Here is a 17,117-nt window from a genome sequence, read left to right as displayed (position 1 = left end):
AAAAATACAGACCACTATCCCTGATGTACACAGATGCAAAGATCCTCAACAAAATCTGGCAAATAGACTCCAATGCCTCATCAAGAAAGTCATACACCACGACCAAGTAGGATTCATTCCAGGAATGCAAGGATGGTTTAACATACATAAATTAATCAACATAATACACCACATCAACAACAACAAAAAAAAACTATATGGTCGTATCAATAGATGCAGAGAAAGCATTTGATAAGGTCCAACATCTATTCTTTTTTTCTTTTTTTTTAATGTCTTTATTTAAACACCTTGATTACAAACATGATTGTGGTTGGTTTTCAGTCATGTAAAGAATACACCCCTTAACCAGTGCAACATTCTCATCACCAATGTCACAGATCTCCCTCCTCCCCACCCCACACCCACCTGCATTCTAGACAGGCTTCTACTTCCCTCGTTCATTCACATGGTTATGATAGTTCTCAATGTAGTCATTTCTCCAACAATACTCATCACTCTTTGTGGTGAGCTTCATGTAGTGGGCTGTAACTTCTAGCCCTCCTCCCTTTTGTCTCTGAAAATTATTGCAAGAATGTCTTTTATTTTTCTTTCTTCTTCTTCTTCTTCTTCTTCTTCTTCTTCTTCTTCTTCTTCTTCTTCTTCTTCTTCTTCTTCTCCTCTCCTCCTCCTCCTCCTCCTCCTCCTCCTCCTCCTCCTCCTCCTCCTCCTCCTCCTCCTCCTCCTCCTCCTCCTCCTCCTCCTCCTCCTCCTCCTCCTCCTCCTCCTCCTCCTCCTCCTCCTCCTCCTCCTTCTTCTTCTTCTTCCTTCTTTTTTTATGGTTTTTGGGTCACACCCGGCAGTGCTCAGGGGTTTTTCCTGGCTCCGTGCTCAGAAATTGCTCCTGGCAGGCACGGAGGACCATATGGGACGCCGGGATTCGAACCAATGACCTTCGGCATGAAAGGCCTTACCTCCATGCTAGCTCTCCGGCCTCGTCTTTTATTTTTCTTAAAACCCATAGATGAGTGAGACTATTCTGTGTATCTCCCTCTCACTTATTTCACTCAGCATAATAGGTTCCATGTACATCCACGTATAGGAAAATTTCATGACTTCATCTCTCCTGATGGCTGCATAATATTCCATTGTGTATATGTACCACAATTTCTTTAGCCATTCATCTATTGAAGGGCATCTTGGTTGTTTCCAAAGTCTGGCTATTGTAAATAGTGCTGCAATAAATATAGGCCAACACCCATTCTTGATTAAAAAAAACTCTCTTTAAGATGGGAATGAAAGGGACTTTTCTCAAAGTAGTCAAGGTCATCTACCACAAATCAATGCCAAATATTATTTTCAATGATGTTAAATTAAAAGCCTTTCCTCTAAAATCTGTACAAGACAAGGATACTCTCTCTCATCACTCCTATCAATATAGTGCTGGAAGTTTTTGCCATAGCAATTGGGCAAGAAAAAGATATCAAAGGCATCCAGATAGGAAAGGAAGAAGCCAAATTCTCACTATTTGCAGATGACATGATACTATGGAGATTACGGTTGATTTTTTCAATATTATTTTATTTTATTTTGTCTTGTCTTTCTCTTTCTTTTTGCACTCGAGCATGATTTGATTTCAGAACCGAGACTATTGTGTGGTGCCTATCTTTACTGTTGTAGTGCTCACCGGTTATTTAATTTGATAATTTTTTCTGTATTGTTGTGGTATTTCAATTACCTTTTTCACATCCTCTCTCAAACTGATGTTGGAAGCCTCTAGAGGGACTCAGCCCATTTTCAGCATATTTGACTTTTGACTTCTTTTTTGTTTTCCTCTTATTTGGTACCCCATTCTATTGCTTTCCTTGCCTTCAAACAAAACCACATACCTCGATTTTTCTAGCTCTGCCTCTTAAATAGAAGGGGAAACAAGGGAGGGTTCCAGGACCAAACAGATATGTGATCACTAATAGTAAGCCAGACAAAGAGGGGTCCACCTACTCTAGCAGCCCGGGGGGTGATGGTGGGGTATATGGGTTGTAGAAAGGGAACTGGAGGAGTAACAAATGGCTGGATGTGGGGGTTTCCAGGCAGAGTGCTGATTGCTCTACCTGCAGAGTCTCCACCCGGCTGTGCTTCTTCTGAGAAAACTGAGGACCTGAAGGGAGCCCTGCCCTACTCTTCTCTGTCTTTCCTGAACTCTGGAAGCTCTCCTCAGAGCCCTGGGAAGCGAACCCAAAAAAAACTGAAGCTACCCAGCAAGTGAGTAAGAAATGGCTGGATGTGGGGGTTTCCAGGCAGAGTGCTGATTGCTCTACCTGCAGAGTCTCCACCCGGCTGTGCTTTTTCTGAGGAAACAGAGGACCTGAAGGGAGCCCTGTCCTGTCTTTTCTGAATTCTTGAAGCTCTCCTCAGAGTCCTGGGAAGCGAACCCCAAAAATACAGCATTCTGAAGCTGCCCAGCGAGTGAGTGAAAACTACGCCTGTCCAGTGGGGCCCGACTGTGAAAAACTGTGAGTGCTGCCTGTGTGTGTCTCTCTACTATCCTGTTGCATGAACCTCTTGAGAGTGGGCTGAAAAGAGGCTCCAGAAGGCACTTAGCTCCACTTCGCTATGCAGCCATGCGCTCTTTCTTAAAAAAGAACACCATCACAAGAAGAAAAAAAACCACACTAAGAACTGTGTTGGATCACAGAAGCAAGAATTTCTCTCCAGACTGTCTTCTCTGCTGCATGCTCGGGCCTAAGATTTGATCCTGTGTGAGGCTTCATCCACGGAGGACTCCCCTACCTTGGAGGCAAGTCGGACCATCCAGAAAGGGCGGAGCCAGAGAAGTGTGCTGCCTGCATCATATAACCAATGAATACCACCACAACACGTAGAAAAACCCACAATACGAGTGTGACAATGGGGAAACAACGCAGGCCAGCATCACACATAGAGAATGAAGATGACAATTCTGATGACCAGTTAATGACCAACCAACTAATCAACCTCTCAGATAAGGACTTTAGAGTAGCAATATGGAAGATACTCAAAGAACTCAAAGAAACCATGGATAGAGTGGAACAGAACACTAATAAGAATCAAGAATATATCAAGAAATCACAAAACTCCAAACTGAAATAACATGTCAACTAACAGGACTGAAAAAATCAGTAAACGAAGTGAATGACAAAATGGATAAGCTCTGGAACAGGGTATCAGAAGCTGAGAATAGACTTGGTGCTGTGGAAGATGAGATACATAACAATTCCACACAGCAGGAGAGATTGGAAAAAAAACTTAAAGCAAATGAACAGACAATGGAAAAATTAGTCAAAGAATGGGAACAGATGAAAATAGAAGTCTATGATAAGCTCAACAGAAACAACTTAAGAATCATTGGAGTCCCAGAGACCCAGGAAGAAAATTTCCAGGAAGAATCAACGGTCAAGAACATCATTAAAGAGAAACTTCCAGAGCTAAAGAATATATGTGATCAAATCCTGCATGCTCGAAGAGTACCAACCAAAAGAGACCCAAGAAAAACCACCCCAAGACACATCCTAGTCACAATGATAAATCCCACAGATAGAGACAGAATTCTGAAAACAGCAAGATCAAAAGGGGAAATTACATTCAAGCAAGCATCCTTGAGATTTACAGCAGACCTGTCACCAGAAACACTCAATGCCAGAAAGCAGTGGTGGGATATTGTGACAAGACTGAATGAAATGAATGCTTCACCTAGAATACTGTACCCAGCAAAACTCACTTTCCGGTTTGATGGAAGAATACATGGTTTCACAGACAAAAAACAGCTCAGAAACTTTATAGACTCAAAACCAGTCTTAAGAGAAAAACTGAAAGACCTAATCTAAGATAAGACTACCCAAAAGACACACCAAATTTCGATATAAAGATGGCATTAAATCCCAGGATAATTCTTTCTCTCAACGTCAATGGACTAAATGCACCAGTTAAGAGACACAGAGTGGCTAAATGGATCAAAAAACTCAATCCAACCTTCTGCTGCCTACAAGAAACGCACCTGAATAGTCAGAACAAACATAGACTCAAAATAAAAGGCTGGAGAAAAATTATCCAAGCAAACAACACCCATAAAAAAGCTGGAGTGGCCATACTAATATCAGATAATGCAAACTTTATACTCAGGAAGGTTGTAAGGGACAAAGATGGACATTTTATATTAATCAAGGGGTATGTAGAGCAGGAAGAAATAACTCTCCTAAACATATATGCACCAAATGAGGGGCCAGCAAAATATTTAAAACAGCTGTTGAAAAATCTGAAAAACAATATCAATAACAACACAATAATTGTGGGGATTTCAACACTGCTTTGTCAACACTGGATAGGTCAACCAGACTGAAACCCAACAAGAATATACTAGACCTGAGGAGAGAAATGGAAGAAAGAGGCCTAGTGGATATATATAGGACACTCCATCCCCAGAAACCTGGATACACATTCTTCTCCAATGTACATGGGACATTCTCCAGGATAGACTACATGCTGGCACATAAAACATACCTCCATAATATCAAGAGGATAGAAATTTTGCAGACTACCTTCGCTGACCACAAGGCTCTGAAATTATTTGTGAATTCCAAAGGGACTCAGAAGAAAACTTTAACACCTGGAAGTTAAACAGCCTCATACTGAATAACCAGTGGGTCCGAGATGAAATCAAGGAGGAAATCAAAAGGTTCCTGGAAGGGGCCGGGCGGTGGCGCTAAAGGTAAGGTGCCTGCCTTGCCTGTGCTAGCCTTGGACGGACCGCGGTTCGATCCCCCGGTGTCCCATATGGTCCCCCAAGCCAGGAGCAACTTCTGAGCACATAGCCAGGAGTAACCCCTGAGTGTTACCGGGTGTGGCCCAAAAACCAAAAAAAAAAAAAAAAAAAAAGTTCCTGGAAACAAATGACAATAAAGACACAAACTATCAGAACTTATGGGACACAGCAAAAGCAGTAATGAGAGGAAAATTTATAGCTTTGCAAGCACACATCAGGAAGGAAGAAGGAGCTTACCTGAGTAGCTTAATGACACAGCTAATAGAACTAGAAAGTACTCAACAAAAGGACTCAAAAATAAGAAGACAGAAGGAAATAACAAAGCTGAGAGCAGAAATCAACGAAGTGGAAACCCAAAAAACAATCCGAAAGATCAACGAAAGCAGAAGTTGGTTCTTTGAAAAAATAAACAAGATTGATAGACCACTGGCAAACCTAACAAAGAAAGAGAGAGAGAGAGAAACTTGATAACTCATATTAGGAATGAAAAAGGAGAGATCACTACTGACATGACAGAGATTCAAAGGGTAATCAGAAACTACTTTGAAAAACTCTATGCCACTAAAAATGAGAACCTGGAAGAAATGGATACATTCTTGGACTCTTATAATCTTCCACGGTTGAAGGAAGAGGATGTAGCATATCTAAACACCCCCATCACCATTGATGAAATAAAAATGGTAATCAAAAGTCTGCCCAAAAACAAAAGCCCAGGCCCAGATGGATTCACTAATGAATTCTTTCAAACTTTCCAAGAGGAACTACTACCAATCCTGGCAAGACTCTTTCATGAAATTGAACAAACGGAAACACTCCCAAATAGCTTTTATGAAGCCAACATCACCCTGATACCTAAACCAGACAGAGATGCTACGAAAAAAGAAAATTACAGACCAATATCGCTGATGAATGCAGATGCAAAGATCCTCAACAAAATCCTGGCAAATAGGATTCAATACCTCATTAAGAAGATCATCCACTACAATCAAGTAGGTTTCATCCCAGGAATGCAAGGATGGTTTAACATCCGTAAGTCTATCAACATAATACACAACATCAACAACAAGAAAAATAAAAACCACATGATCATATCAATAGATGCAGAGAAAGCATTTGATAAGGTCCAACACCCATTCTTGATCAAAACTCTCAGCAAGATGGGAATGGAAGGAACCTTCCTCAATATAGTGAAGGCCATCTACCACAAGCCAGTGGCAAATATTATCCTCAATGGAGAAAGAAAGGGAACTGGAATGGGGGGAGGACATAGTTGGTGATGGGTATTCCCCTAACTCAATGTTAATATGTACCTAAAATACTACTGTGAAAGATATGTAAGCCTTTATGGAAAAAAATGTGTTTTTAATCAGAAACTTTCTTTGACTTACATGTATTATTATTATATCAATTATATTATATGTTATGTCACTATATTATGTTATGTTAGTTTACCTCATTATGTTAATCAATTTTGTCTCTTGAATAAATTCTTACAATAAAAAAAAAGAAAACCCTAAAGACTCTACCAAAAAACTTCTAGAAACAATAGATTCATATAGCAAAGTGGCAGGCTACAAAATTAACATGAAAACATCAATGGCCTTCTTATACACCAATAATGATAGAGAAGAAATGACATTAAAAAAATCCCATTCAGATTATTTGTGTCACACAAACTCAAATATCTTGGAATCAACTAAAGAGGTGAAGGACCTATAGAAAGAAAACTACAAAAACCTGCTTCAAGAAATGAGGACACAAGGAAATGAGACACATATCCTGCACATGAATTGGCAGGATTAACATGATTAAAATGGCAATACTCCCCAAAGCATTGTACAGATTTAATGCAATCCCTCTAAGGAAATCCCATGACATTCTTCAAAGAAGTGGATCAAACACTCCTGAAATTCATTTGGAACAATAGACACCCATGAATAGCTAGAGCAACCCTTGGGAAAAGGAGTATGGGAGGCATCACTTTCCCAAACTTTAAATTCTATTACAAAGCTATAGTCATTAAAGCAGCATGGTACTGGAATAAAGACAGATCCTTAGATCAGTGGAATAGACGAGTATTCAGAAAACATGCCCCAGATATGCAATCAATAATCTTCAATAAAGGGGCAAGAAATGCAAAATGGAGCAAAGGAAAGCCTCTTCAACAAGTGGTATTGGAGCAACTGGTCAGCTGCCTGCAAAAAAAGCGAACTCAGACCTCCATCTAACACCATGCATAAAGGTCAAATCCAAATGAATTAAAGACCTGGATATCAGGCCTGAAACCATAAGATATATTGAACAATACATAGGTAAAACACTCTATGACATTGAGACTAAAGGGATTGTCAACGTGGAAACAGCACTCTCCATACAAGTGGAAGCATAGATAAACAGATGGGACTATATTAAGCTGAGAAGCTTCTGCACCTCAAAGGAAATAATACCTAGAATATAAAAGCCACCTACAGAATGGGAGAAACTACTCACCTGTAAGATAAAATGAAAATATCTAAGATATACAAGTAATTGACAGAACTTAACAAGAAAAATATCTAACCCCATCAAAAATGAGAAGAAATGAACAATTTCTCAAAGAAGAAATACAAATGACCAAGAGGCATATAAAAAAAATGTTCCACATGACTAATTATCAGGGAGATGCAAATCAAAACAACAATAAGGTACCATATCATGCCACAGAGACTGGCACACATCACAAAGAACAAGAACAATAAGTGCTGGTAAGGATGTGGGGAGAAAGGAAGTCTCACTCACTACTGGTGGAAATGCTGTCTAGTCCAACATTTATGGAAATCAATATGAAGATTCCTCAAAAAACTGGAAATTGAGCTCCCAGATGATTCAGCTATACCACTCCTAGGGATATACTCTAGGAACACAAAAAATGAAATACAAAAATCCCTTCCTCACACCTATATTCATTGCAGCACTACATTAGCCAGACTCTGGAAACAACCAAGATGCCCTTCAATAGATGAATGGCTAAAGAAACTGTGATACGTATACACAATAGAATATTATGCAGCAGTCAGGAGGGATGAAGTCATGAAATTTTCCTATACATGGATGGACATGGAAATTATTATGCTGATTGAAATAAGTCAGAGGGAGAGAGAGATACACAGACTAATCTCACTTATCTATGGGTTTTACGGAAAATAAAAGACACTGTTATAATAATGCCCAGAGATGAGGGCCTGAAGGACCAGATCACGGTATGAAGCTCACCTAGAGGAGAGGTGAGTGCAGTTAGAACACAAACAACTACCAAAACAATGTTAATAAGTGAGAGAAGTAGAATGCCTGTTTCGAATACAGGCAAGGGGTGTAGGAGGAGGGAGATGGGGTGCATTGGTGCTGGGAATGTTGTACTGGGGAAGGGGGTGTGCTTTTTGTGACTGAAATCCAACTACAGTCATGTTTGTAATCACAATGTTTAAATATATATTAAAAAATTAAAATATAAACAGTGAGGTTGGCCAATTCTTTTTCAATACAATTAGAAGAAAGTACCACCTATGAGTCAAGGATTAACAAAAAACAAACAAACAAAAAAAAAAACTAAGAACTTGAGAGTGAAACTAGTAAACAGGCTATTTTCTGGGTTTCCCTTCTTGACCTCTGCCTAGGAGAATTTGAATGAGGATTCCTAGCCAGTAGCATACTCTAAAATGTGCTTGCACTGACTCAGGGCAACTGTGAGACAGTGAGAACCCCTTAACCCATAGCTGAACTGGCAATCCTTGGGCTGGGTGATAGCAATGTCATTGGTGAATGTATCAACAATTGTTTCCTACACCTTAGTCTACAGAACTAAGTCTAAAGAAGTTTTTCTTTCTCTTTTTCATTTTTTGGTTTTTGAGCCACACTCGGTGGCGTTCAGGGGTTACTCCTGGTTCTGCGCTCAGAAATTGTTCCTGTTAGGCTCCGGGGACCATACAGGATGCTGGGGATAGAATCTGGGTCAGCCATGTGCAAGGCAAATACCCTACCATTATGCTATCACCCCAGCCCTTTTATATTTTTAATATATTTTCTGTCTTGCTCACTCACTTCAAATTCTGGTACAATCATATTTAAAAGTGGAAAGCAGAAAAAAAAAATTTCTACCTGTAACCAGATTTTTTTAAATCTCATGGCTTTCTCTGTTGGTCTGGATATATCTGATGCCCCAGAATAAGCTAAGGCAAAATATTAGGAAAACACAGACTGTTCATGGAGGGAGGGGAAATTTGTTTTGGGGGAGCCACACCCAGTTGTGCTCAGGACTTACTCCTGAATCTGTGCTCAGAGATCACTCCTGGTAAGGCTCAGGAGACCAGACTATGAGGTGCTAGAAATAGTGTCAGTTCTGTGCAAAATAAGCACCTTATCTGCTCTACTGTTTCTCTACCCCCCCCCCCGGAAGATATTAAAAAGGGGGGGAGTAATTTATCCCTAAGCCTCTTACAAATATAAGAAACAATTATCCCCTCATCATAAAGTTCTCTCAGTGACCGAATAGGCTGGGCATGAAATAGTTAACTTCTTAGCACTCATACAGGCAACAGTCTTTTTTTTTTTTATTGCATGAAGACTCCAATTAGGAAGACCTGCTGAGCCCTAATTCCCTTCACTGAGAACCAGAAATAGCAAGGGCTGATGACAAGGTTCGAAGAAATAAAAATTTTGCTATTAATTACCAGCTAATAGGATTTGCAGGAGCTGTAGCTACTGGCAGCAAATCAAAGTTTCAAGAGAGCAAACTTTCCAGTGAGTTAAGCCTGGAGACCTTGATTGCTCAATCCTACCACAAATGCCAGATCCCCAGATCGGGCCAAAAGAATAGAAGTCCCTAGAGCAGATAGATCCTAGATGGGCAGGCTCTGGTGAACCTCGGAATTGCATTCTTGGAGGCTGCTGAAATAAAAGAAGCCTTCCCCCAAACTGGGCTTCATGGCTGCCCAAGAAATGTACCCTGCAGACCCCAAATTTCAGTTTGTGTGGCAAAATACAACCCGTGCCTATCAGAATGCCTAGTACATACACCCTGAACTTGAAAACTGGAGTTATTGGCATGATTAGATGGTTTTTCTTTGGTTCTCCAGGAAGTCCTTGATCTCATCCATAGGTACTTTGAAACTTGTAAGTGAAATGACACAGAATCTGACTACAGTCTGTTAGAGAGAAATTAGGGTTCCTGGGCCTGTGTAGTAATAATATAGCAGGTAGGCCCACTTTCCTTTTATGCAGCTAACATGGGTTTGATCCCTAGAATTGCTTACGATCCCCAAAGCCCCACCAGGAGAGATTCTTGAGTGCAGAGCTAGGAATAAGCCCTGGGCACTTGTTGTAGATCAAACTACATCCATATTGCCACAAATGATAGAAATTTCTTCCTAAATATTCCTAATATTTATATATTACATGCAAAAAAAAAAAACCCAAAAAATGAAACAAAGAAATACAGGGTTCTTAAAGTAGATTCTGGGCACAACTTCCCTTTGTTGAGATAGCAAGGAGTCTCAGCACACTTCTACTAGTAAACAATTATTTGTCTAATTATTTCTCTAATTCATTTCTTCATCTTTGATCCTACTTATTCCAATAAAACCTTCTGAGTGTCCCAGGTTTGTTCTGAAAGCTCAAAATCAAGGTAAGATCCATCATGGACAAGATAACTTTCTACCACTCATGCACATTAACACACATACACACAAACACACATACACTGATTATGATCACTGAGTCACATCCATAAATTCATATGTACCATTCTAGGATGTTAGGAAGAAGCTCAAAAAAGACAAACTGAAGACCAACAAGGTGAAGTAGACGCAAAACCTTTAGTGTATTCCCTGAACCTACTTCTCAGAGTTTACAAACAAGAACTGGAAATAAAATGACATTCTGGGAGATGCCTGCCAGAAGATCTCATTCCAACACCATAAGGTCCTTAAAACATGGTGTGATTTGGCTAGACATGAGTTATAGCTTAAGTACATTAAATAAGAAAAATAAGTATATAGACATTCCATGAGATTCCGAGCATGCCAGGACAAACAGTAATGGAACAGTGTGAAAAAGAAACTAGAAGACCGTTGATAAAAACAATTACTTCTTTATAGTCTATGAAAAGCAGGTAAAAAAAAAAAACTATTGCAAAGTGAGGGACTAGAGAGATAGTACAATAGGTAGAATGATTCCCTTTGCAGATGGCCAGCCTAGGTTTGATCTCCAGCAACCCTAATGATGCCCCAAAAGTGATTCTGCAGTACAGAGCCAGGAGGAAGTTCTGAGCACTTCCAGGTGTTGCCCCAAAACTCAAAATATTGCCAAATGAAATAAAAAATAAAAACAGAAATCCACTCATGGAGAACTAAAAGCTAGTTAGAGCCAGGAAAAGAATGATCACACTATCACCAGAAACCCAAATTTTTCTATTTGAAGTAGTGAAAGTACAGAAGATATTATATCTGAAATAATAAAAATCCGTAAGAAAAATATGTAGAATTCATTCTAAAATGAAAGTGAAAGAAACGAAGGAGGGCCAATGTCATTTTGAATAATTTTGTAAAGTCTAATATTACATAACAAATAAGGAGTATCTTGGGACTATATATATATAAATACAGGCATCATTTTAAAATCAGGAACACAAAGAGATATAGGAAAGCAATTTGACAGATCAAAAAATTGCATTTCTTAGATACTAAATTGTACATTTCCACCTCAAATGCTAAAGAAAGAAGAAAATTATTTTCATTTCCCAAGTCTGTACAAGGTAAGGAAACAAAGACAACAGCCTTTCAAAGTCAGAGCATGCAGACAACACTAAGAATCAGAACCCAATACTTACCCTGGCTCTGGCATCAACAAGGGCACCATTTCTCAAGAGGCATCGGACTACTTCCACTTGCCCAGCACGAGCGGCCATGTGTAGAGCAGTCTCTCCACGCTGCCAGAAACAAAGATCATTGATTCATAAAGAAACCAACCAACAGCTATGAGTGGAGAATAATAACCATGTGCCTTTCTTTGGTGAAATTCAGCCATCTAGTCAGAGATTTAAAAGCTCTATGAAAAGGCATAATCATTTTATAGTTATTTAGTCTCGAAAAACAGGGGCACATGTTATTTTTTGCTCCATCTTCAGGAACAGAAGACAAAACCATATGCCATTGCTTTTGCCCATGGCAAACCAGAGAACTTACCAGAACATTCAGGAGACCCTGAAGCAGAACTCATGGTTAACATCTCACACTCTAAATTTTTGTTTTTGTTTTCCGGCCACACCCGGTGACGCTCAGGGGTTACTCCTAGCTATGTGCTCAGAAATTGCTCCTGGCTTGGTGGACCATATGGGATACTGGGGGACCGAACCGCTGTCTGTCCTAGGCTAGCGAGTATAAGGCCAATGCCTTACTGCTGCACCACCGCTCCAGCCCCTCTAAATTATTTTTTGGTGATAGAAAGTTATAGCCCTCTTCCTAATCAAGCTTAAAGGTCCTCATTACCCAAGAACATTACATTTTGATCCTTTTTGCTTGTTTGTTTGTTTTTTGGGTCACACCCAGCAGCGCTCAGAGGTTACTCCTGGCTCTACGCTCAGAAATCGCTCCCGGTAGGGTCGGGGAACCATAGGGGATGCCAGGATTCGAACCACCATCCTTCTGCATCTAAGGCAAATGCCTTATGGCTGTGCTATCTCTCGGGCCCCCAACATTTTGATCCTATTTTAATGAGAAGTTCTAGAAGCTTGAAACCCAATTCAGATATGGCCCTAGAAATCACACCCTACATATCTCACATGGCAAGTTCCTTTTCAGATCTCAAAATTGATTTCTGAACTGAAGCTGCACTTGACAATTTATTTGCCCTTATGTTGTCAAACTAGGTGAGAATTAATCTTACAAGGAGCTTAATTTTTCCAAGGAGGTTCCTATTATTAATGAGCATATTTAATCATAGGCACAGAGAGATGGTCAGTGACTGTTATGGTTTGTCAGCTATGCATCAGGCCATCCTTCACACAAACATTTGCTTTGCATTATTATATAGGAGAGCACACATGTCCGGAAATGGTAACTTAGGTAAAGCATGAAAAATAGCAGATAATTTTCTCGTTGGGAAGGTTGCTGTCTGTGACATCAATGAACTTTAAAAAAAAAAAACACCATGAACTCTGAAAAAGACTGGAGTTTATTCACTGAAAGATGTCTACAGGTATAAAAGAATAGATCTTAAAATAAAAGTGAGTACTTTTAGTCATCATATATCTTAGGGGGCAATGAAGTGGTGGCTGATTTTAGCTAAATAAAGTCTATCTTTCCAAATAAACTAAATTGAGTTCAAATTTAGCTGTGTGGTCTCTGGCTCCTCCTGACAGAGGCAATGAATAATTTCTTCTTTTCCTTTGCAGAACAAACCCTTGAATCAATAAGATTTAATGTCAATTCTAGTTTTGCAATTCCATTTCCCCCATATTCAGTGGATGAGAAATTTATTTCAAACGATTTGATTTTGAAAGCATTCAACTGTACATCTACTCTATTTCCCTAATTCTTTTCGATTGATAACTAAATTATAGCATAATGGCTTCATTTAGTGGCTTTATAGAAAGACCTGTTTTGAGAATAGCAATATTCTCTTCAGACTGGATATACTGCAACGTTTTTTTTTCCTTTGGACAATCAGAATTTCTAATTTCTTTTATATGCAAGTTAAAAACCTGTGTCTAAAGAGAAGCAAAGCTCTTCATTTTTTCAAAAACCTTCCAAATGTTACCTTTGTTATCTATATTATATAAATACATGATTTTACTAACAAGGTTTTAATACAAGGTTTCACTAGCCTTGGTAGAAATGAAGACATCAACAATATCCCTTGCAAGTTAATCTTGCAAGAATCTAGGCATTTCCATAACACCATAACTTTATAAGCACATTTATAAACCAGGTTTTATCAGGAAATAATTTTCAGTTTATTAAATATTTCTGACACTAATCTCAGTATAATCTATATTCTTACTTTATACACAAATGTATTACTTTGATAACATTTATAATTAATGAAAGATGAAAACTGAAGTATTAAATGCTATATTCAAAGAAAAATTATATATGGATTATATATACACATATACCTGGTTTTTCCACTTTATAATAATTGTCTCAGTCAAGTCTTATTTAATGAACAGGCAACTTTTTTCTAAAGCCAATTGCCCTAACCCTATTATATTTACATTAATATACAAGTTAATATACAAGTATTAAGCAGAGAAAGAGAAAGAAGTATGTGTTATTTCAGTCAATAAATTTCATTTTTTAAAATTTGTAGGCTCCTCATTTATCCAACACTTTGCTCTTGCTCACCCTTATTTTAAGCTAATGAACTTTCTGGACCATACCTAGCCATATTCAGGGATTGCTCCTAGTTCTATGCTCAGGGCTCACTCCTGGAAGATTCAGGGTGCCAGGGGTGAACCCAGGTTGGCCGTAAGCAAGGCAAGCACCCACTGTACTATCACTCCAGCCCCTAATGAACTTTCAGACTGAGAGCAGTAGCAGCATAATCGGAAATGCAAAGTTGGCCATGAATAAGACTGTAGGAAGAAAAGAAAACTTGGCAGAACTCTGAACTGTGCCCTGCATTGTCCCCCAAAGTGTGTGATTTTCTAATCCTGTGATGACGATGAGTACTTTGGATTGTGGGTGTCTTTATTATGATCAGCAGTTCTGCTCTCCAGATTCTAAGATGCTTCTAAGAAAGGAGAACTTCAGGAATAACCCCTGCACATGACTGAGTGATAGACACACCTGACGAGTGGACTGAACTTTTAGACAGAAAACGAGGCTGGCCAGAGAATGGACACACTCATGACCAAAGCAGCTGCAATATTCCATGCCTCACTTCGGCTGGTTCCACTGACGGCTACATTGACTTCCACATTGGCTGTGTCAAATTGGGAAGCAGCAAAGCATTACCACACAGCATTGCATTCAAAAAACACAACATGATTCCAGGCAACACAAAAAGGTTGCAGGGCACAAAATGAGGTGAACGGCACACCTGATTGACTCTAACACAGCAAGCAGGCAGTCAGTGTTCGCATGGATCTTAATCCACTTGACAAGAGTTTGGAAGCTGGTAGCTCTAACATTCTGTCCCAAGAAGGTATGTGATCCCAGACATCCACTGCTATGGAGGGAGAAATACTTCTAAGTGTTGAATGGCTCGATGAAGCAAGAATGCAGGGTGGCCAATTAAATTTTAACAACCAACAGCATACAAGGAATAAGTATTTTAGGCTAAGTAAATATGAACCTCTGATAAAAGATGATTACTTGCTCTTGATCTGAAATGTCAATTACATTGGGGATCTTGTAGATTACATGACAGTCCTTTCTACATGGAATCTACACTCTGAAGAACATCACATAAAAATAAAAACAATCTTTTTGTTTTATAATGAGGAAGCATATTGTGGAGAGGATTAGACTGGGAGGTGCTTCTCTGGTGTTTTTGTACAGAGGGGCTGAAGGGCATCAGAATGTAATAAATCATAAAATAAAGCAAAATAAAGAAATTGATTCATGATGATAAGTCAAATATTATACTGTCCTAATTAGTGCTTTGTTTTTATTTAAAAATCAACCTGCAGCCTATGTAGCATTTAAAAAAATTTTTGCATAGAGAAATATATCGCTAAGAGGTCAATCATCAACTATCAAATCTATCCTTTGAGAACCAGATTAAGAATGAATAATTGCACCTCTTGGATTTTGTTTGGATGATTTTGCAAAAGTCTCCCATCAAAAAAACATTGATCTTTGAGGATTTCAATCCAACATTTGAGAGAATACACTATATATTATTACCATAATATGAAAACCTAATTTAATATGGTGCCTGTGATCTTATAGGCACTGGAACAAAAAATAAGGGTAAAACAATACAGTAAGAAAATTTAGAGGTTTTTTTCTTGAATGTCTTAATTGAAAAACAAAAGACTGGGTCATCTCTCAGCCAAAACCTAAGTATATTGTTGCAGTCTTCTAAAGTCTAAAAGTGACTCAAAATTATATTCAGAGTGCTGTGCTCTGAGCTTCCTCTTATCCTTGATGGATAATTAAATAACAGCATATAGTGGGGGAGGAGGGAAATGGGGGGCATTGGTGGTGGGAATATTGCATTGGTGAAGGGGGATGTCCTTTTTTATAACTGAAACCCAATTACAAACATGTTTGTAATCATGGGGCTTAAATAATAATATTACTTTAAAAAAAAGGAATAACAAAAAATAGCAAATAATATTATCTTAGAAGCAATATGCTGTAAATATGGAGGCTTAGAAGCATAGTCTTTATACTTAATTTTCCAAACAAGATGCTATGCTCCACTATAAATACTAATGCATATTAGATCATATTGAAAAATCAAATAAATAGCACGTAGGTTTTGGTCCTTGTATCAGAAATTCCATCAAAGAAATAGTATGAAGAATAGAAAACTAGATTGAAAGAGAAAATATAGTGAAACACATTCTGTTTCACAACTCACTGGGAATAAGATGCAAAAAATTAGCAAGCCAATCAATTGCTTTTAAAAGTATGGTTTATCTTTTGTGGAGCACTCCCTCCTGGGAGTGCTCAGGAACTACTGATGGCTGGACTTGGGGCACCAAATGCACTGCTGGGAATTAAACCCAGGTTGACTGCATTCAAGACAAATGCCTACCTGCTGCACTACTGTTCCTGTCCCCCACAAAAAATATAATTTATCTCAACAACAGGTACTTCCTTTGATTTGAGGAGTTATTTTTGTGACTTACTTTAAATGAAATCTCTGGTGCCCGAAAAGACCTCTGGCTCAGGAGAACTTTGTCAAAGAACAAAGATTGGGGGGTGGGGGGGAACACATTCAGAAAGTTGATGGAAATACTAAGAGAAATCTAAAAAAAAAATATATTAGAAACAACATCCTAACTTAGGTTTAGTAAGAAAATTGGGACATGGGGCCGGAGAGATAGCATGGAGGTAAGGTTTGCCTTTCATGCAGGAGGTCATCGGTTCGAATCCCGGCGTCCCATATGGTCCCCGTGCCTGCCAGGAGCAATTTCTGAGCCTGGAGCCAGGAATAACCCTTGAGCACTGCTAGGTGTGACCCAAAAACCACAAAAAAAAAAAAAAAAAAGAAAGAAAGAAAAGAAAGAAAGAAAGAAAGAAAAGAAAGAAAGAAAGAGAAGAAAGAAAGAAAGAAAGAAAGAAAGAAAAGAAAGAAAGAAAGAAAAGAAAGAAAGAAAGAAAGAAAGAAAGAAAGAAAGAAAGAAAGAAAGAAA

General features: G+C 38.8%; 1 protein-coding gene across 1 annotated transcript in view; it reads right to left on the bottom strand.

Moving 5' to 3' along the window:
- The window catches only part of ANK2 (ankyrin 2), a 274,592-nt gene that overhangs the window by 113,176 nt on the left and 144,299 nt on the right, over window positions 1-17,117 (bottom strand). The window contains 1 exon segment of the mRNA XM_049786554.1: window positions 11,637-11,735. Coding sequence (XP_049642511.1) covers window positions 11,637-11,735 — 99 coding nt within the window.

The sequence above is a fragment of the Suncus etruscus genome, chromosome 14 (assembly GCF_024139225.1).
Source record: "Suncus etruscus isolate mSunEtr1 chromosome 14, mSunEtr1.pri.cur, whole genome shotgun sequence".
Classification (NCBI taxonomy): Eukaryota; Metazoa; Chordata; class Mammalia; order Eulipotyphla; family Soricidae; genus Suncus; species Suncus etruscus.
The sequence above is the reverse complement of the archived record's forward strand: the minus strand, read 5'-3'. Positions and strand labels throughout refer to the sequence as shown.